General features: G+C 46.1%; 2 protein-coding genes across 13 annotated transcripts in view; one reads left to right on the top strand and one right to left on the bottom strand.

The window, feature by feature from the left end:
* Positions 1 to 16,895, top strand: part of COL4A6 (collagen type IV alpha 6 chain) — a 293,638-nt gene extending 276,743 nt beyond the window's left edge. For 2 of the 5 annotated variants that reach the window (XM_005594329.5, XM_065537763.2), the window contains 13 exons: positions 774 to 848; positions 1,317 to 1,424; positions 1,518 to 1,625; positions 2,215 to 2,286; positions 2,609 to 2,734; positions 6,777 to 6,893; positions 7,225 to 7,386; positions 7,574 to 7,672; positions 9,233 to 9,379; positions 10,481 to 10,597; positions 11,867 to 12,058; positions 12,771 to 13,057; positions 15,253 to 16,895. In XM_005594329.5, coding sequence (XP_005594386.3) covers positions 774 to 848; positions 1,317 to 1,424; positions 1,518 to 1,625; positions 2,215 to 2,286; positions 2,609 to 2,734; positions 6,777 to 6,893; positions 7,225 to 7,386; positions 7,574 to 7,672; positions 9,233 to 9,379; positions 10,481 to 10,597; positions 11,867 to 12,058; positions 12,771 to 13,057; positions 15,253 to 15,513 — 1,871 coding nt within the window. In that variant the 3' untranslated portion in view covers positions 15,514 to 16,895. Of the gene's footprint in view, positions 1 to 773; positions 849 to 1,316; positions 1,425 to 1,517; positions 1,626 to 2,214; positions 2,287 to 2,608; positions 2,735 to 5,404; positions 6,021 to 6,776; positions 6,894 to 7,224; positions 7,387 to 7,573; positions 7,673 to 9,232; positions 9,380 to 10,480; positions 10,598 to 11,866; positions 12,059 to 12,770; positions 13,058 to 15,252 lie in introns of those variants that run through there. The other 3 variants (XM_015443981.4, XM_065537764.2, XM_074029875.1) reach the window with 3 other exon arrangements.
* A 919-nt stretch (positions 16,896 to 17,814) lies between these two features.
* The window catches only part of ATG4A (autophagy related 4A cysteine peptidase), a 74,874-nt gene continuing 71,242 nt past the window's right edge, over positions 17,815 to 21,446 (bottom strand). For all 8 annotated transcript variants that reach the window (XR_012430253.1, XR_012430252.1, XR_012430251.1 and 5 more), the window contains 3 exons: positions 20,930 to 20,986; positions 19,397 to 19,505; positions 17,815 to 18,843 (listed from right to left, as the gene is read on the bottom strand). Coding sequence is in view for 5 of the 8 variants with exons in the window: in XM_045384032.3 (XP_045239967.1) it covers positions 18,773 to 18,843; positions 19,397 to 19,505; positions 20,930 to 20,986 (237 nt within the window). In the remaining 3 variants the exon portion in view is untranslated. The remainder of the gene's footprint in view (positions 18,844 to 19,396; positions 19,506 to 20,929; positions 20,987 to 21,446) is intronic.

The following is a 21,446-nucleotide window of genomic DNA, read 5'->3' as shown; positions in this document are numbered from 1 at the left end:
CAGGCACTCACCACCATGCCTGGCTAATTTTTGTATTTTTGGTAGAGACGGGTTTCACCATGTTGGTCTGGCTGGTCTCAAACTCCTGACCTTGTGGTCTGCCCGCCTCAACCTCCCAAAGTGCTGGGATTACAGGCATGAGCCACTGCACCTGGCTGGCCCAAGGGTCTCTTGTGAGGGGTAGCAGAGAGACTGTTTAGGGGAAAGTGAATTAATTTACATTTTCCCTTTGGCCAAACCCCTTCTGCAGTCCTTGCTCTTCACAGACAATGCAACAAACAGTGGTACTTAGCAAGATCTCTCTCTCTGTGGCTTTCATGGATCCAAGGAAAAGGATGTCCTTTGGCTTTGTGGTTTTGCCCATCTGCTCTCCAGACTTAGCAGCGAGGAGAACTTCGGCTCCAGTCTCTTCCCCTGATAAACCCAGCCCACTAGGCAGGAAAATTTCCCATTGTTGCTGGCATCACTGTTCCGTTCTGGTGATGTTTGAGGGCCCTGCCTACCATCTTCTCTGCCCGTACTGAGCCTAGTGATGTGTTTCCCAATGGAGATATGCTGTAGGTAGCAGCATTTCATGCCAGTAGTCTGGTAGCAGCATCCCAGCTCCTGGATGGTGGTTCATCACTTTTTACCCAATAGATAATTTTATCAAGGAGCTCCTCTGGCTACACTGAATCTGAAAAAAAAAAAAAAAATGCGTTCAAAAGATCTCAGTAGTGCAAAATGAGCTATAGCTTCTCCTGGCCATTTAAACAATGTATTGGAATCCTCAGGAGACAATGGCCAGACACTTGAAATTTCCGGTAGCCCAGGACCGAAGGGACAACCTGGTGAATCTGGTTTTAAAGGTAAGGTTGCTATATTTTTGTCTTGTTTGCCTCACAGACTCCACAAAACTGAGGATTAGAAGGAATTTTGGAGGTCAACCCCAAGTTCTGCAACTTCTCTCTAGTGCAGAAATTTCCTACCTGTCAATTCCCCAAACAAATCAGCCTACTCTTCCTTCAAGACTCATAGGCTGGCAAAGACCTTTGGGATAATGGCCTACATCCCCTTAGTTTAGAAGTTGTTATCTACACTGTCCTTCTTGAACATTTCCACTCATTGCTCCCACTTCTGAAGGGATACTCATAACAAATTTACTTGCTTCTCAATTGTGGGGCACCTTTCTAATGTGAAAACAGCCGCCACTATCTTTTTTAGAGTTTCTTCATTGGGTCTAGCTCCTTCAGCAATTCAGAATCTACTCTTTCCCATGGAGGAATACACTGCTAGAAATATGGCCTAATCACTCAGCATTTTTCTTGATTTTATAGGCACAAAAGGAAGAGATGGACCAATAGGCAATATAGGCTTCCCTGGAAACAAAGGTGAAGATGGAAAAGTTGGTGTTTCTGGAGATGTTGGCCTTCATGGAGCTCCAGGTACCATGCCACATGATAACCTTATTCTGAAAGAGTTTGGATTAGCTTCAAGCCATGCCCCATTCTGAACTTCTGCCTTGGTTTCACATTTAGGGTTTCCAGGGGTTGCCGGCATGAGAGGAGAACCAGGACTTCCAGGCTCTTCTGGTCATCAAGGGGCAATTGGGCCCCTAGGACCCCCCGGATTAATAGGACCCAAAGGTACGTGTATTTGGGAGCAGGCAGTGGGGAAAAGCCTTTCCCTCAATGAAGGACACCAACTACTTTATCTTAGAAGATACTAGCTAGGGTTAAGCCATGCCTACAGGAGTCATTGGACATGAGGAATCATGGGAAAGGTAGATGAAGAGTAATGAAGGCAGGCAAGCATGAGTGGGAAGAGAAGAAGATGGGACCCATGAAGAGAAGAGCTAGCAAGGAAGGCAATTGCCCTGGCATATGTAGTCTTTCCCTGACTTAGAAATTGGGCAGTGAGTTTCTGGAACCAGTCTCTGGGAGCTAACAACTCAAGGTCTTGACATTGCTACTCTGAGTTCTTCAAGATACCTAATGAGCTGCCATCTTACTCCCAAAGCTGTATTGGTCTCTGATAAGAGTCATGAGAACCTATGGTGTAGGGTATAGGTTGGGAGTGTTTTCTTCTCCCCTAGGGCATTAAGTAAATGCCTCAAAAAAGGCCAGGACTTTAAAATAAGGACCTTGCAATGCCTTTGGGGGCAGGTAGCTACCTCTTGCTAATGCTTCATGATTCAGAGTTGCTGGAGCCATTTTTGACATTCTCTCCCCTCAGGCTTCCCTGGATTTCCTGGTTTACATGGACTGAATGGGCTTCCGGGCACCAAGGGTACCCATGGCACTCCAGGTTAGGAAGACCCTCAGGGTGAAGAGGAGGGCATCAGCTCTTCCAGAAGCTTGGCAAGGGCACCATGAATTCTCGACTGTGGTGTATCCCATATCCTTGGACTCCTAGCTCTCCTTATCAACCTCCAATTTCAGGTCCCTTGATATGGAGAAGAAAGAGTGCGGGGTTTTTTCTTCTATTCAAATTAACTTTCTTTCTTGTTACTTCAGTACTCTGCCTCTGGTATCTGTCAGTCAGGCTTCTCAGGCCACAGTCAAGTGAGCTAGGCAGGAAGGCCTCACCTCCACTGAGGTCTGCTCCCTACCCCTGCATCTCCTCCTAGGACCTAGTATCACTGGTGTGCCTGGGCCTGCTGGTCTCCCTGGACCCAAAGGAGAAAAAGGATATCCAGGAATTGGCATCGGAGCTCCAGGGAAGCCGGGCCTGAGAGGGCAAAAAGGTGATCGAGGTGAGTCCAAGTCAGGTCTTGCGGAGGCTGAGCGAGGCCTTCCTGGGGGAGTCAGGTTTAGGGTACAGCAGGGCCATGTGGCTCACAGGGTTGGGCTGTGAGTGTCTTCACATCTCTGGGAGTCTCACAACCCAGTGGGAATGACTGCTGAGAAGGAGAGGATAGGCTGTGCTTAGCATTTTCCAGTGAAGACTGTCAGGGCACAGTTCACCAAGTCCATTTTAGCCTCCAGATTCCCTTCTGCTCCTCCTTACTAACCTCAAGCCTCTCTGGCATGCTTGGTCACAGCTTGGAATGATTGGTCCTGAGGGACAGGGCTGGTCCATTTAGTGAGAGGTTGGCTGGCATTTCCTCAGTGTCCAGTGTGGGTGACACTCCCAGGGCCCTGGGAAGACAGTGTGGCTGCTGGAAGGATCCCAAGACTAAGATGATACGAGTCTCCACCGGACAGAACCACAGCATACCCTGAACTAGAATTTGTTGGGTTTACTAGAAAGCAGATTCTACCCTAATCTCAGCCCCTGACTCATCACATGGCCTGAAGTCCCTTTCTGAGTCTCCCTTTCCCCACCTCTCAGAAAGTAAGAATGACTTGTGTTCTTCAACTTTTCCTCAGGAAAGTTCCAAAAACCTTTGTACATTCCACTCCATGTTAACCAGGAAACGAATTCAGCATAGCATCATGGTTAAGAGCATGGGCTCTGAAATCAGACTAGCTGGGTTCAAATTCAAGCTATACCTCTCACTAGCTATATGACTTTAAACAAGGAAGTTACTTGTTCCTCAATCCCAAATGAGCCCTTAGTTTTCCTTTTCTATAAAATGAACATAATAACAGAACCTACCTCATAGGTTTTTTGAGGAATCAATGAGGAGCGAGGTAAGATATACAAAAGCTCAGTGCCTGGCACATAGTATATACTTAAGAATGTTATTGCATGTTACCTGGGGAAATCATATTTGCAAAATTTCCTGTTTCTCTTTGCTCTGGGGCTTGAGGTCTCACTACATTTTGTTTATGTGCATGTTTGTATACTGTGTGTATGTTTCCCAGGGACTATATTCATATATTCATTTCCTGCTGCATTTTAAATTGATGCATCTGCTGTTTCTGTGTTTCTTCTTCCCTTTGATCTGGACCAAACTGTTCTTTTCTGAAAGCCAGCAGCTTCTCCAGAGGAAGGGCTCAAAGCAGGGTCCAAGCCTGCCCAGAGACTGTCTTCTTTCATAGGATATAAGGAAGAGGGAACTGGATAAAAGCACAGGGCCATTTTCTTTTGTTTTCAAATCTTGACGGTCATTAGATTATTCATTTTCTTTAGCTATCTGAGATAATAAAATCATAATTACACATGTAGTAAATAGCACAGGTCAAGAAGGATGCATTTCAGCAACATAGCACTAAGCAAAAAACAAACATGTCACAGAGGAATACATTCGGTATGATTCTGTCAATAAATGTTCAAAAATAAGCAAAACCAACCAATACACTGTTCAGAGATATATATGGTCAAACTGAAGAAAAAGGAAGAGGATGATGAACAAAATTCAGGAGTGATTGCCTCTGAGAGTGAGGGAAGGAAGAGGGTGGAGGGCACACAAGGAAATTCAAACCAAGTGACATCTTAAGTTGAGTGGTTGAAACACAAGCGTTCATTGTATCTGAATTATTCTTTGCATAATGTTATAAATATTATGTCATGTCTTCTCAATATCTAATTAAAACAATTTCTTTAAAAAGAATACAAGAAATATCATACCACCACCCCCCCCCCAACACACACACACACAGAAACCTATCTTTGATTTGACAGTGGGAGTCAGTGCAATATGATGGTTTACTCCTAAGAAAACATCGTAAGAGTGGTTGGGTGCAGTGGCTCACACCTGTAATCCTAGCACTTTGGGAGGCCATGGCAGGCAGATTGCTTGAGCCCAGGAGTTGGAGACCAGCCTGGGTAACATGATAAAACCCTGTTTCTACAAAAAATACAAAAATTAGCAGGGCATAGTGCTGTGTGCCTGTAATCCCAGCTACTCAGGGGGCTGAGGTGGGAGGATCGCTTGAGCCTGGGAGGTTGAGGTTGCAGTGAGCCCTGACCACCTCAGTGCACACCAGCCTGGGCAACAGAGAAAGACCCTATCTCAAACAAACTAACCAGTGAAAAAACTTCATAGAACAATCCCTCTCATTACAATACTGTTATCCAAATAACTTTCAGTGATACTGTTTTCATATTTGCACTAAATATGTAGAGGCTGCATTTATATATTTTGTTTTTTCAAGGCTTTGACACTGGACTGAGTTGGAAAAATGGGCTGTTTTGCATTTTCATCTGCTCATTTAAAGTGTTTTATTCTTAAAGAAATGCATGAGCTTTTTGCAGTACTTAAAGTCAGTAGTGCCTTTATTTCAGGTTTAATAACACGTAAGTGTAATTATAAAATCAAGAAACAGTTAAAGGGAAAAACAGTCTCCAAAAACTGCCATGGGAACTTTTATAATCTGTGTACTGCCCACCACTGCCTACTCTATTACACATGTGGTGTCTTGTTTATTAGGTAGCGTAATTTCAGTTTACATATATATAAGCTATATATCTATATACATAATATATGTGTAGAGCTGTATTTTCAGAAAAAAAGTATACAATATGTCTTTCTTTTCAGATTTTTACCCTGGGGATAAAGAAAAATATTTCAAAGGCTCACCAAGCCAGAAGTAACAATGCTATGAGTACCACCACATGGCTTAGCTACTAGTTTTCTTTTTGTATGTGTGTGTGTGTGTGTGTGTGTGTGTGTGTGTGTGTGTGTGTGTTGTTTTTTTTTTTTCCCCGGACCTAAGAGACCTAGAGAGACTTTTCTCAAAATTTATTTTTTCCTTGTCTAAATTTCAAGATTCAATTAATTAATGAGCTGTTTAAAAATGCCCGAATCTACCATCATTTTAATAAATTTTCATGGATTTACCATATTTTAGATTAATAGGAGAAATTCAGCATATTTTTGCATTTTTCTTGTCACAGAAGATAAAATTCGATATTAACATTTTTGGATTTTCTTGTCGCAAACAAAAATTAAGAATCTCAACCACCAGAACAGTTTATCAACCAGTTTGAATCCATTTATCTTCATTTGAATATCTTCTAGACTATCCCAAAGTAATTAATACATATCTTCCATGCTACATGAATAATATCAACACCTACATTTGTGTTTTCCCATCAAGATGACCATCTATGTATTTGATATGTGAACATTAAATAAATCTTCTGTGATCAGATGAAAGTTTTGGTTTCGAACATATTACAATAGAAATAGTTCCACAAACAGAAAACATGTAAAGCAGTATTAAAATTAGAGCAAATGAGTATTCAGTATCTATTGTAATAAGTGGTTATTCTCTTTGGCCAAAAGGGAGGAGGGATTTAGTACAGAGACATTTGTTCCATAGGCAATTAAGCAATCACTTGGCTCATATCATGAATGACCTATAAAAGATTGTTTTCCAGTTTGCCTAGAAATTGCAGAAGATAGCCCTAGAAGACACAGAGGCACCACACTCTTGCTGCCTCCATTCTAATTGGCCTGGTGTCTGTTCTGACTGGCTGGGGCCTGTGGCCTACGTTCTATAACCTTTGTGCAGCATCAGACATAACTGGCTAACTTAAGAGGTGGTTTTTGACACAGACAGTAGGTTTAAAATCACTTTGGAAACTTAAAAGTCCAGGTGCTCAGTCATGCCTTCTTTTCTTTCTGGTGGGGGAGAAATTGGCCTAAAATATTTCCATTACCACTGAGGTAAGGGAGCTAGAACTTTCCAATAAAATGCAGCTCCAGCTCTGAGCCCTCTTCAGTTGTTTGTCTGCTTTCTGGGAAGGAAGGATTAGGGGAGAAGAGCCCTCTGCTGGCGTTCTCTGGTCTGGCTCCTACCTAACTGCTTCCATTTTCTCTGTGTGAGCTTCCATTTTCTCTGAGCGAGCCTGGCCATCTTCCGGGCACACAGAGCCTATCCAGCCCCTTTTATTTATTCTTGCAGGTTTCCCAGGTCTCCAGGGCCCTGCTGGTCTCCCCGGTGCCCCAGGCATCTCCTTGCCCTCACTCATAGCAGGACAGCCTGGTGACCCCGGGCGACCAGGCCTAGATGGAGAACGAGGTAAAGACAGGAAGCCCAAAAGAGGGCTAGCCACCACCTCTTGTCTGACATTTGGGGAAGTCATGTATACAGCGCAGCCAAGTCCCTGTTGCTGGACATACATGAGCGTGTTTGGCTTCACATCCCTCCCCGAGCGGGGACACAGGGGACTTCAGCTGGGTGCATTTTGCTGAAATGGTTTGGGAAAGTCTGGGCACTAGGACCCCACAGATGGTGAGGGAACATTCTCTGTCCTGGGAAGGGGCTTTGGAGTCCTGTCAGTCCCCAGGCCTTCAGCAGTGGCTACTACCTGCTCACCTGCCCCTCGCCCCTCTTCCGATCTTATCCCTAGGCCGCCCAGGCCCCCCTGGACCCCCAGGTCCCACTGGGCCATCCTCGAATCAAGGCAACACCGGAGACCCTGGCTTCCCTGGAATTCCTGGACCTAAAGGGCCTAAGGGAGACCAAGGAATTCCAGGTTTTTCTGGCCTTCCTGGAGAGCTAGGACTGAAAGGTACGGCTGCTTGGCTGGCTGCTAGGCCCTTCCCCACTCCACGGCCAGGGCTCCTTCTGGCAGTCCTGTGAAGAAAGGCCAGTGGCTGATGCTCTTCCCTACCTCACCCCTGCCTATCCTCCACCCCTACCACCCCTACCACCCCTACCATGCCAGGACCTGACTTCCTTCCTTTGGACTTTGTCAGGCATGAGAGGTGAGCCTGGCTTCATGGGGACTCCAGGCAAGGTTGGGCCACCTGGAGACCCAGGATTTCCCGGGATGAAGGGGAAGGCAGGGCCAAGAGGTAAGTTGAGAGCACCTGCTGGGCTGATCCAGAGTTTGAGGGAGGGGCCTGGTGGTAAGGTTCCTTCAGGCGTCATTGCTCACCACGCCAAGAAAGCCTGGATGTCTAAAGCAGCTGGATCAAGCTACCCCAGGGAGGCAGTTTCTCTCCCTTGGGGATCCTTCAGCCTCTGTCACCTCCGAGGACTGAAGACCACTGCTGCCTTGCCACCATGGATCCTACTACTGACTGCCTCTCTCTGTGTTATCTCTGCATTAGTGGGCATTGGGTTTGCACTCAGATCACCACCCACCCGTTTGCTCAATTCAGAAATAAAGAACCATCTTTCGCATCCTTTCCCACCCTACTCACACACATGCAATCTATTAGCAAGCCCTGAGGCTTGTACCTCCTAACTGTGCCTTGCATCTCTTCACCTCGCAGTACCTCGGCTGCTACCCCCAGATCCAAGCCACCAATAGTTCTCATGCAGCACCCTTCCTCCCCCCACTCTAGCTATCACTTTTCCACATAGTGGCCAAAAAAAGCTTATAAAAACATAACTCATCCAGTGGCTTCCCATGGCATAGGAATGAACACTAACTGTGGCCCGCAAAGCCCTGTGTGATGCCTCCCTCTTCATCTTCATCACCAGCCCTTCCCCTTTGCTGCTCACTGTGCTCCTGCCATACTGGCCTCTTTCAGTTATCCAAAAATACCAAGTCCTGGCCTACCACAGGGCCTTTGCACATGCTACTTCTACTTCCCAGAGTGTACTTGCCCCTCTACTCTTTAAATAGCAAAGTCCTTCTAATGTTTTAATGGTCTCAGTTTAAATGCCATTGCTTGCAAAAGGCCACCAATCACTCTCTAAAACAGACGCCTCCACCCCATGCCACCCTCTACTCCCTCCCAGTGTCCTTGTGTTAGTCCTTTCCTCCACAACACTTCTCCCAACTTGCACTCAGATTAACAGTATTTGTCGAGTTAGGCATTATTCGTCTTTATCATCAGACCATAATCTCCATAAATATCTGTCATATTCATTGCTCTATCCCCAGAGCTACCAGGACCCTGGCATATAATAAGCACTGGGGAAATATTTGTTCCATGACTTACTAAGCAAATTATGCTATTAGAAAGGCAGCTGGCTGGCACCGGGTTCCTAAGCTGAGATATCAACTGGGGTCAGAAGCATCCCCTCAGCCTCCTTGGCACTGTGTTCTAACCAGTGAGTAAACAAGCCACCCTGGTCCTGAAAGAAGACTCAGCTCACCGTATTAGCAGCAAATGCTTCCTGACTGCCTGTCACCCATTGGGCCCAGTGTTGGGTCCCGAGGAGACAGGATGAATATGACCCAGTTCCTGCCCTCGTGGAGCTACCCAGCCACTGGGGAGAGAGATGGATAAAGAAGGCATTGTATAATATCACACAGTGCCATCCTGGAGATATCCAGATATCCTGTGGGGACAAACAAGGTAGAAAACGGTTGATTACAAGATAGTAAAGAAGGGGTCTAGGGCCCCACTCACCTCCCTCTGCCTCAGCCTGATGTTCTTATTTCCCCCACCTGCCCACAGGCTCTTCTGGCCCCCAAGGTGCTCCTGGACAAACACCAACTGCAGAAGCTGTCCAGGTTCCTCCTGGACCCTTGGGTCTGCCAGGGATCGATGGCATCCCTGGCCTCACTGGGGACCCTGGGGCTCAAGGCCCTGTAGGCCTACAAGGTGAGGAGGGTGCCAGGGAAAGGAGATTTGTTGGGGAGTTGAGACAGCTTGGCTGAGAGCCTGGCTTGGACGTCCAGCTCCAAGGGTTTGTCTTCATCAAACGTTGCCTCTGTTCCTTCACAAAGTTCCCAAGCATCCTGTTGGGGAGAAGAAGGGCCAGCAGGACCAGCAGGGTGGTTGTACTTGGTACTTGGCTTTAGAGGATGAGTGCAGAGCAAGGTTGCTACTCCAGACCACTCGCCCCTCTCTAATGTGCGGCAGAGAGATGGAGGGAGTGTGGTGGTGAATAAAGGGCCACACAAGGCAATGAAGAAAGTCCAAGGCTGGGGGACAGAAAACCTGGCCTCTAATTGGAGTAAGTTAGAAGTCTGGGTCTCGGCATCCTCATTTTTTCTTCTCCTTTTCCTTCTCCTCCTCCTCCTTCTCCTTTTCTTCTTCTTCTTCTTCCTCTTCCTCTTCCTTTTATTTATTTATTTTATTTTATTTTTGAGATGGAGTCTTGCTCTCTCACCCAGGCTGGAGTGCATTGGCACCATCTCACCTCACTGCAACTTCCACCTCTCGAATTCAAGTGATTCTCCCGCCTCAGCCTCCCGAATAGCAGGGACTACAGGGGCATGCCACCACACCCAGCTAATTTTTGTATTTTTAATAGAGACAAGGTTTCCTCATGTTGGCCAGGCTGGTCTCAAACTCCTGACTTACGGCAATCTGCCCGCTTCGGCCTCCCAGAGTGCTGGGATTACAGGCATGAGCCACTGCGCCCGGCCTCGGTGTCTTCATTTCTGATATGGGATGCTAGAAGTTGCCCTGCATAATTTCCAATGTTGCTGGGAGGATGAGAAGAAGGGAGGAGGAAGTGGGCATGAAGGGGCTCAGATAGGCTAAGTCGAGGGCACTGCCCCAGGGCAGAGATGCCTACATGAACTAAGAACTAGCCCAGGCGGCTGCAGCCTTGATGTGCAGTGTGCATACCAAGTCGACAGCCAGTGCACCATCTCCTAGTGAGTCTTGGGCATGATACACAAATCCCCTTTCCTGGGGAAGGCACCTGAGGACCCTCTACATTGAGTACCCTCCTTTGGGCTTTCTCTCCTGCAGGCTCCAAAGGTTTACCTGGCATCCCCGGCAAAGATGGTCCCAGTGGGCTCCCAGGCCCACCTGGGGCTCTTGGTGATCCTGGTCTGCCTGGACTGCAAGGCCCTCCAGGATTTGAAGGTCTGGTGATGCCACATTAGGAGGTGGGGGCCGGGGCAGGGTCTGGGAGGGTTTGAGGCTAGCGGGTGAGTAAAACTTCAAGTCTGAAACTTAGTAAACCCAGTAGTAGCGATTGACACTCCTAAGATGCTCAAAAACTGGGCTCTAAGTCCATTCACTCCTCACTACCCTCTGAGCCTGTGAAGGGATACCCTACATTCTGGAAGGCAAAGGACTGTTCCAAATCCTTTTCTGGGCTCTCTTCCAGTGCTTAAAAGGTCTATCTTTATACTACAGATGGCCCCCTGCCCTTTACCTCCCCTTCCTCTTTTTTTTTTTTTTTTTCGAGACAGAGTCTTGCTCTGTCGCCCAGGCTGGAGTGCAGTGGCACAATCTCCACTCACTGCAAGCTCCGCCTCCCGGGTTCACGCCATTCTCCTGCCTCAGCCTCCTGAGTAGCTGGGACTACAGGCACCCACCACCGCGCCCAGTTAATTTTTTGTATTTTTAGTAGAGACGGGGTTTCACCGTGTTAGCCAGGATGGTCTCCATCTCCTGACCTCATGATCCGCCCGCCTCGGCCTCCCAAAGTGCTGGGATTACAGGCGTGAGCCACCGCGCCCGGCCTACCTCCCCTTTTCTACCCAGGGATTCTGACACACATGGGAGGGGGATGTTCAAGGGATAACAACACTTGAGATAAGGTGTGGGTGTCCGTATACCTCTTCTATTTATGTCCCACTTTACATTGGGGATGACAAATTAGTTGTCCTGAGTAGAGAACAGTTCAGAGGCTCGGTGGGAAACTGTGGCAGTTGATTTGTCATATCTGTCATGGGCAGGAGAGGAGGGCAAGATTTTACCCTGCTAATCCTAACTCTGCTTTTAATGCCTCTGATTCAGCAGCTACATAGTTATCTCCTATGAGGGCCTGCAAGGCTGGACCTGAGAAGTATCCCTCTCCATACCCTAATCCCCACTCAGAGAGACCTCAAGGCCAGGTGGCTATGGGAAGGAAGCCTAACAATGTGCTTTGAAAACTGGGGCCTCTGTAGCTGGATACATCTGAGATAGAGTTGTAGCTCTACCACTTACTAGCTGTAGGACATCCGAGCCTCAATTTCCTCATCTAAAAATTGGGGTGGTAATACCATTTTCCAGGGTCATTGTGAGGATTGAGTGAGAAAACATATGTGTATAACATGCCTTGCACAATGCGTGGCACAATGTGACTAGCTGATGTTATCATCAGCTGCACCACACTCACCTTTTATGCTCTGTCTCTCTCAGGAGCTCCAGGGCAGCAAGGCCCCTTCGGGATGCCTGGAATGCCTGGCCAGAGCGCGAGAGTGGGCTACACGTTGGTAAAGCACAGCCAGTCGGAACAGGTGCCCCTGTGTCCCATCGGGATGAGCCAGCTATGGGTGGGGTACAGCTTACTGTTCGTGGAGGGGCAAGAGAAAGCCCATAACCAGGACCTGGGTAGGTACCAGCTCTGACAGTCAGCCCTGGTCACTTGTCCCCACGAACACCAACAGCCAACCCCTCTCTTCTCCCAGCCCTTTCTAGGTCCACTGTTGTGTAATGAGTTACAAGCATCAGCTCTGGAGTCAGGTGGATCTGGGTTCAAATCCTGACTCTATCACTTACTAGCTGTGTACACTGCATTAGTTATTCAACCTCTCTAGGCTTTGGCTTCCTCCTTAATGGAACAAAGCTAACTCTAGTACCTATCACACAGGTTGGTGGAAAGATCGCATGAATCAATCACCCAATGTAAAATGCTTAGAGCAACATTTGGCATTTAAGCATCCATTAAATATTAGCAATTAGTAGTAGTAACAATAATAATATGACCTGCAGGGCAGTGATGATTACCTGAGAATGAATTGTGTTGTCTGCAGGTGTGCTAAATCTTAAACGCAGACTCAGTCTATTAAGCGCTGTTTCTTTCAAAGCAGATTAGGGCAGAATTATACAGCTTATAAAAAGATTCTTGTTATTATCAAATTTCCCTGGTGCATTTAAAATAGAATTTGATCAACACACTTCAGCGCGTGTACAATGTTACAGGATTGGAAGGAGAGCGCTGCCTCAGTCTGGTGCAAGTGGTTGGATGTAAACCCAAACCACCGTCTCGTCAAAGCCCCTCAGCCAGACCTTCCCTGCCCTTGCCCATTTTCTCTCCTTCCAGGCTTTGCTGGCTCCTGTCTGCCCCGCTTCAGCACCATGCCCTTCATCTACTGCAACATCAACGAGGTGTGCCACTATGCCAGGCGCAATGATAAATCCTACTGGCTCTCCACTACTGCCCCTATCCCCATGATGCCCGTCAGCCAGACCCAGATTCCCCAGTACATCAGCCGCTGCTCTGTGTGTGAGGCACCCTCGCAAGCCATCGCTGTGCACAGCCAGGACATCACCATCCCGCAGTGCCCCCTGGGCTGGCGCAGCCTCTGGATTGGGTACTCCTTCCTCATGGTAAGGTCCTGCACTGTCCCCTCCCCCAGTTGGAGGCAAAGGGCCCCTTGGACTGGTTTCCAGGCTCAAGGGACACCAGGTAGAAAGCATAGAGTTTGAAAAGAAGAGAAATGCTTGGACTGGGCTTGGCTAAAGAATGGAGAACCCAGTTCTGCATGAATGGCAGGTAGTTATGAGTGTAGGGGAAAGACAGCAGTTTGCACCCAGTGGTTCAGGGGCTAGAATATCTGTGAGTCACAGGTCAGTGCCCCGCCATCTCCATGCCTGCTTCAGTTATGCCACACCCAAGGGAAGAGCAAAACACACTATGATCTGAGAGGACAGTGAGGGAGAGGCTGTCACCACTCGGGGCCAGGACACAGTCTCACTAATCAGCCCAGCCATGGTACTGTCCCCTCTTCTGTCCACCCTCCCAGATCCCTCTGGCCTCGGCCATCTCCTCCCAAAAGGCTTTGATGAGTGCATGCTGTGTTTATATGTCCTTGCTGGTATTTTTGCTGTCTCTCCATTTCGGAGGGAAGGCAGCGGCCACCGTGCTGTGTGTCTTGCTAAGAAAAAGAATAATCTGCAGGCCCAAAGAGGCATCACATCCCTTACATAATATCCTCTGAATACCTGGGGATGGAAATAAAAGGTCAGGTTTAGGGTCAGGACATCCCCCAGGGAAAACCACTGTGGCACCCATTGAAGTACTCCGCCTTGCCAGAGCTTCTCTGTTGAATTGCCAAGGGTGAGATGGTGAGAGTGTCTTTACAAAACGACCAAAGCTGCAGGCTCCCTAACATCAGCGTACCTACCCAGAGAAAGGTACTTTCCCTTGTTATGCTCTGTCTTTGGACATTGGATAGTTTATCCCAATGTAATACAGAACCACCTCACCTGTCCTTCTGTCCTGTCCACCACCCTGACCAGGAAATAAGAAGAGGCCCCTGAGCTTCCACAGGAAATGGTACAAACGCTGTGTACTAAAGCTCATGTGCTCTGCTTATGGGAGGGCTCTTAGCCCTTATTCAGAATCTCTTTACTCTTCCTTTACACATTAATTCTAACCTACTAGAATATTATTCCTGAAGATATGTAAGGGTGAGAAGTTGGACTGCCTAGCAAGGCATGCTGAAGCAATGAGACATACCTATTAAAAAGAAGAACATCATTCAAAGGAGGCCCAAGAGTTCTATGGGCTGTACCCCTTGGTATGGGGCTCTTGCATAATCATCCCCCACAAAAACTGACATTCACAATGATGAGCCTGATTCATCTGCAAAGTTTCAAATAACCTAGTGTCTGCTGCTCAGTAAAGCAGGAAAATGTGTTGTGCGTTTTAGAAAGTTTTTGATTCTCAGGGTCAAAATGAGGAAAATTTTGATGCTGCAGTTGTCAGGAAAGGTCACCTGAAAGGTCCCATGGAGACTCTCACTTTTGCAAAGTTCTGCAAAGTAAGGAGTCCCTGTGTGCCAACTTGGGCATTTGTCCCATTGGCCACTTTCTGACACGGCTGTGCATTAGGCCTCTTCCCTATCTCCTTGTGGTCCAGATGATAGCCCAGCTAAAGTGAAGGGAGAGAGGCAGGAGTGTGGAGAGACTGAAGCTGCCGTCTATGGGAATAGTAACTGAAGACCACCAGCTCATGTGTAGCCCTGAAACTGAATTCTGAGGGAGCCCTCCGAGGTGAGGGCCGGGACATTTGGGCCAAATACAACAAATTAAGGAAAACTTCAGTAGTGTTTTGGACTGTCCCTCTTTCCCTTCTTAGAGTACAGTGCACGGTTGAGAGAGGGCTCTGAGAACTGCAGTCCAGAAGCCTATTGAATTTTCCTTCACTCAGCCTTTCTCAGATCCATTTGTCGGTGGAAATTTTGCAAGGGGGTACCTAACACACCTCTGAACCCAGTGGGACAGTAGCAGTTTGGGAATTACTGCTTGACATGTAGTCATTGCCCACATAATGGGTTGGGGGGGCACTAGGGAGCTTGGAGGGGGGCACTCTTGGCCCTGAAAGCTGCTATCAGGGAGGACAAGCAGCCCCTGCCCCTAAAACACAGCTCTTGGTATGCTGGCTTGAAGTGGGGGCTGAGACAAAGAACCAGGGCTTAGGAATGAAGCTCATATGCCTCCTGTAGAAGCGGAGCACCCCTCCCTCCCCACACCAACCCTTGGCAGGCACAGCTCACGCACGAATCTCCTGTCTGTTTCAGCACACTGCCGCTGGTGCCGAGGGTGGAGGCCAGTCCCTGGTCTCACCTGGCTCCTGCCTAGAGGACTTTCGGGCCACCCCTTTCATTGAGTGCAGTGGTGCCCGAGGCACCTGCCACTACTTTGCAAACAAATACAGTTTCTGGTTGACCACAGTGGAGGAGAGGCAGCAGTTTGGGGAGTTGCCTGTGTCTGAAACACTGAAAGCTGGGCAGCTCCACACTCGAGTCAGTCGCTGCCAGGTGTGTATGAAAAGCCTGTAGGGTGGCACCTGCCACTCTGCCCCTTGCCCTCCCCTGCCCCTCACAACAGTCACCTCACAAACCTGAATGGTGTGAAGAAGGAAGGCCTGAGCCCCTTTGCCTATCTGTCAAGTTGTACATTGGAGTCTCATTTGGGCTAGACTACGGGACACTCGTCACCCCAGCCCTCGGGTCCAGAGAGATGAGCCCACCCTGCTGAGATCTGCTGTCCCGTTTCCGTCAAGCTGGTGCTACTGTTTGATTTGGATGATTGTGTGACTATTCATGGCTACCTCAGAAAGATTTGATGGGCCACCACTGCTCGCTTTCTCCTCACTGTCTTGATCGAAAAGCTCTCCCTAATCGCTAATCAGTCATTTCTTCATGTACAGAGGTCAGCACACATTATTTGGCTTCAACCAGAACCCAGTGTTTCCACACTTAAATTATCTAAGCGAATATTCATGGATGGCTCAAGTCTGTACAGGGCAAGTCCTCACTGTTCAAGGAGGCCCACTGTGTCTAGGCAGGCAAGAGAATTGAAATGAGGTGCCACCCAGTAGCCCAGGGTGAGCTTTAGCTCTCTCTAGAATGAACAAGACTGGGCCCCATATGGCTTAGGGAGGCTTGAAGTCCAGCTGCTGGGTTGGGGGTGGTGGTCATTAATGGCATATGGTCCTAGACAAACCGTTTCCTCCTTGCCGGCTCCCCCTCCAGCCAGAGACAGAGGACTTGGCCTGGTCCAAAGTAGAGCAGAGGATGCAACAAATGTGGCCAAGCCTATCAAAGGGAATGAGAATGACAGCCTTTTTTCCTGGGCCAGGAGTAGAGGTGTGGGTGGGTAAGGATGTGTGAATTTTGCTTTTGACTCCAGGAACACAAAGGCAAATCCCACATCCCAGTTTCTCAGAAGTCCCTGTTTACTCCAAATGCCATCCAGATGTGTGCAATGTGGCAAATTGAAGGTGCACAGTGTTGGTTTCCTTATATTCTGAGGATGTTAAAGACTTTCTGCTAAATGGTTGCCCAATTGCTCTTTCACAGGTAGCCTATTAAACTATTTTAATATGTTTTTTTAAACCTCATAAAAATCTAGCACACTCTTCTCTTGAGCAGTTAGCAGACCTGAAGCAAGCCTGAATTGGCTATGCAGTACACTGTATTCTGTTTGGGGGAATTTGTTTTAGCCATTTTCTTTAATTACCAGTTTCCCAGAACACTCTTAGCTATGTTGACATGAGGCAATTTCTTCCAGGTGATTCTGTTTCCTTAAGTATTATATACACTGTGCCAATACAGACAAAGCATAATCAGCATAATCTGAATTATTATTATCTTCACCTCCTGAGTAATAAGCATGATGTCAGTTTTGTACATAGCAAATAAAATAAATGAAATCGGAACATGTGACTCTTTATTGATGCTCTTTTATGAAAACTTTTCTAATGTCCATCTCACTGCAATTTATGAGTCCCTCTCAGAGCCTGAGAGATTTCTGTTACTGCCAAGTCGAACTCTATAAAAAAACACTGAGGCAGGAAAAAATTAGAAGATGATCAAAGTCAAAGGGCTGAAACAGTCCTCTAACGGTCAACAAACCCATTAGCTGCTTCAAGATAAGCCTATGCCTGCTTTTATCCCTGTCACATGCTAGAGTTCAACATATCAAAGCATGATGTAGGTTGATAAAAATAAATAAATTTTTTGAATTAAAAAAAGAGTTCAAGAAAGGCATTTTCATACTTCTGCAGCCTTAGGATCATTTGTAGATAAAATAAAAGAGAATGTTGGAGTCATTAAAAACAAATCCGAGTTCTGTGTGTGTGTGTGTGTGCATATATTTATATATGCATAAAATACATCCTCTGGGAGGATAAACAAGAAGTTAATACCATTGGGAATTTTCAAGGGAGGAACTGACCTATCAGAGAGAGAGTCAAGTCACTGAATATAATTTTATATCTTTTGAATTTTGAACCATTGGAATATACTGGGGAAAAAAGAAAAACTTGGAATCTAAGGAAACAAGTGAATTGGTTTGGTGCTAGCTTCCAGTTGTTGGCCTTCCTCAGGACTTGATTAAGGATTGGGGTGAAATGCAGGCAAGTTAAGGGAGCAAGGAAAGGAAAATGGGAAGATATGGCTGGGGCTTGAGGTTCATCCTCACAGGAAAGTGGTTAGCAAAGCTAATTTGATGAATACATGCTTTAAAACCTATTACGTTGCTATTCCTCAAATGGTTTGGAATTGTATATGATGCACAGATTAAGTGTGTAATTTACCACATGAACAATTCTAAATATGGCTGTCAACCAAGTAGGGTATACTTCAAACACAATTTATTTTTAATTTACCAAACAAAAATCAACAATTTAAGTCGCTGATTGGCAAGCTACAGCCTGCAGGCCAAACCCAGCCCTCCACCTGTTTTTGTAAATAAAGTTTTCTTGGATTACAGCCACACTCATTTACGTGCATATTGTCTATCACTGCTTTTGCATGTCAACAGCAGAGTTGAGTAGATGTAACAAAGGCCACATGGCCTGCAAAGCCCAAAATATTTACCGTCTGGCCCTTTACAGAAAAAGTTTGCTGACCCCTGATTTAAGTGATCAGGATTTAAGGACAGGGTGACATCTGACAAAAGTATCAGTAAGAATGGGGACAGTGACCCATTAAATAGTAAGATTCCCGCAAATAGGAGGGAGATCTAGCAGTGTACATTTGACATCGTTTCTTTGACAAACATTTTGATATAAATTATAATTACTTAAACTACACAATCAAATAATTTAACAAGAACCTTTTCCTCCCTGATTCAGTCACTTTATTATTTGAGCAAGAGAACAGATTGCTTCTTAGTATTTAGTCCCAAAGAGGTCACATCTGAAAGGATGAAGAAGAACAGCTTAACCATCTTTTATCTGCTGGTGCTTGAAGCAAGCTGAGAGTTGCTGCCTGTCTTCTAGATGTCCATTTCCTCATTGCAGCAGCTGAAGACTTGCTGTAGCCATGTAAGACAAGCTGGGAAGCAATGAACTCCTTCTCATCTGTCTGCTCCTAGGCTCCATGATTGTTCTATTTCTTTCCAGGGAAGGGTTACTGTCATTTGTTTTGTCTTGTTTTTCTGAGAAACAGTGATTGGCTCAGTCATGATTGCTATTGAGTTTGTATGCTATTGGCATATAGGCACTTGTTGACTAGAAAAGTTTTCTGTAATAAGTTCATGTTTTTATGGTGCCAGATGGAAGACAGACCTTCAAGTTGAGTTCCCAGGATTCTACACACTCAGAATCTCAAAATCTTCCTCCAGATCAAATTCCTCCAGTTGCTCAGTAGAGTCAATGAATTCTATCAGAATATGGAAATGAGTAAGAAGAAAAGCTTGACACTTGGGTTGAAGTGGTCAATCAATACATTACTCAGTAGTTAAGACTATGCATTTTTAATTGCTTTACTAAAGAAAGACTTGTGTGGAGGAGACTTACAATTAGAACTACTGCCAAGTATTAGAATTCTCTATAAAGACTCAAAATAGCCAGACTTGTTAAATAAACCTAACGACGGTGATGTGGCCAAGGCTCTGCAAGCCCTTCAAGATACCTTTGAATTATCGATGGCCTCAATTTGCTATCCTGAACCAGACCCTGAAAAAGCAATCCAGTCATCTTGATTTTGCATGGAACTTTTGCAACGAGCTCATTTTCTTCTTTTATCATTCTTTGAAATTGGTAAATATCAGCTCATCTGAAGATTAAAATAATCGGAAGCACCATTTTTTGATCACTCCAGCTAAGTAGAAATTTTACTGTCCACAGAAAGCATGGGCCACAATTCCTTCTTTCTCATAAAACAATTGCTATACATGGGTCTTCTAGCTGAGAGCCACTGAACAACAGCTTACCTGCCCCAGTGGTTGTCACTTCTGGCTTGGCTGGAGGTACAAAGGGAGGCCAGTGTGATGGATGTTTCTGAACTAATTCAAACATCCTTAAATTCTCCTTCAGAATTTCCTGGGGAGATACCGAAACAGTTTTAAATACTGCAGAGTCACATTTCTAATTGGCAATCTTTGACCCCAAATCCTGAGACAGTGGTCTGCTGGTTGCCAGGTGAAAATAGGGGCCTAGAAAATACATGCATTCTCTACTTGAACCATCGGAAGACCCAGCCATCTTCAATTCTAGATACTGTTTGGCCAGGAAGGAAGGACATTGCGGGGAGTATCTGATGAAGGCCAGCACTCACTGCCTATTCTCCATCATGAGGCATAGTTCCTGTGCCAGATGCATGGGTCCAGCTCACTTTAGGGGTGAGATGTTCCTGAAGCATTGGCTCCAAAGAAATGTCAGTTAGTCAAATTAAATCTGTCCCAAGAGACTATTGCTACATATTGGTATGGTTTCAGTGGCAGTCCAACATGTATGGTATATATCCTAATTTAAAAGGCATAGTCTTAGCTGGGCACGGTGGCTCATGCCTGTAATCCCAGCACTTTGGAAGGCTGAGGTGGGCAGATCACCTGTGGTCAGGAGTTTGAGACCAACCTGGCCAATGTGGTGAAACCCTGTCTCAACTAAAAATACAAAAATTAGGCCGGGCGCGGTGGCTCACACTTGTAACCCCAGCACTTTGGGAGGCCGAGGTGGGCAGATCACAAGGTCAGGAGATCGAGATCATCCTAGCAAACATAGTGAAACCCCGTCTTTACTAAAAATACAAAAAATTAGCCGGGTGTGGTGGCGGGTACCTGTAGTCCCAGCTACTCCAGAGGCTGAGGCAGGAGAATGGCGTGAACCTGGGAGGTGGAGCTTGCAGTGAGCGGAGATCATGCCACTGCACTCTAGCCTGGGTGACAGAGCGAGACTTTGTCTCAAAAAAAAAAAAATTAGCTGGGTGTGGTGGTAGGCGCCTGTAATCCCAGCTACTCGGGAGGCTGAGGGAGGAGAATCGCTTGAACCTGGGAGACGGAGGTTGCCATGCGCCCAGATCCCGCCACCACACTCCAGCCTGGGTGACAGAGCGAGACGTTGTCTCAAAAAATAATAAAATAAAATAAAATAAAAGGCATAGTCTTACCAGAAAATTCTCATTCCACCTTTAAATGTGACATAAATACAGCTTTGCTGCATTCTAAAATGTAAGTATTGCCTTTAGAAAATAATTCTCTATTAATGAGATAAAACATTAAGTTTCATCACCAAAAATATCACTCCCTTGACATGCTAAGGATACTTCAAACCAAAATTTGTGTTCAGTTCCCCCAAAGTTATGCACAATTCCCCACACCTTAATAGTTTCTTTGTTGCCTTAGTTTCTTTCTCTTGCAGTAAAGTCGTATCAGAGTAGGATTTTTTTTTTACTATGAAAAACAATCTTGAAAAGGAATAAAATTGAGTGACTTCATTTTCGGACTAAGAAAAACATATAGCTTTACCTTCTGAACAAGGCTACACCAGTTATCAAAGTCTTTTTCTTCTTTGCAGAAAAATCCCTTAGGGAAAAGCAAAAGAACACAACTTAGAATTATCCTTGGTATTGCACAATGGAGCTGTTGGCCCAGAATTAGGATGTGGGCCAGTCTCTGTGGATGTGACTTCCCAGCAATAAAGGAGGAAGACTGCCTGGGCTTCTCTCTCTCCTAACTCATTCCCTTACCCAGACATACACATTACTCTCTCAAGTCTTGATCTCATTCTCACCCTTGCTCTCTGTCCCTTTCCCTCTTTCCTCATGCTGTGAGATATTTTAACTTGAAGATCATCTTCAAAGTGTAGGGTTAATTCCATTACTTTCAGTGTACAAAAATACACATCTCCAAAGAACATTCAATTAAGCCAACAAACAAAAGCCAAATAGTACTTTTAGCTAGAGGCAATACTTAAGAAGCTGGCATTGACTTTCAGGAAGTTATCTATGAGAATAGAGTGAACCACCAGTCTGCGCTTTCTCAA

This window comes from Macaca fascicularis, chromosome X, assembly GCF_037993035.2.
Source record: "Macaca fascicularis isolate 582-1 chromosome X, T2T-MFA8v1.1".
Lineage (NCBI taxonomy): Eukaryota > Metazoa > Chordata > Mammalia > Primates > Cercopithecidae > Macaca > Macaca fascicularis.
Note: the sequence above shows the minus strand (reverse complement) of the source record. Positions and strands in the feature narration are given on the sequence as shown.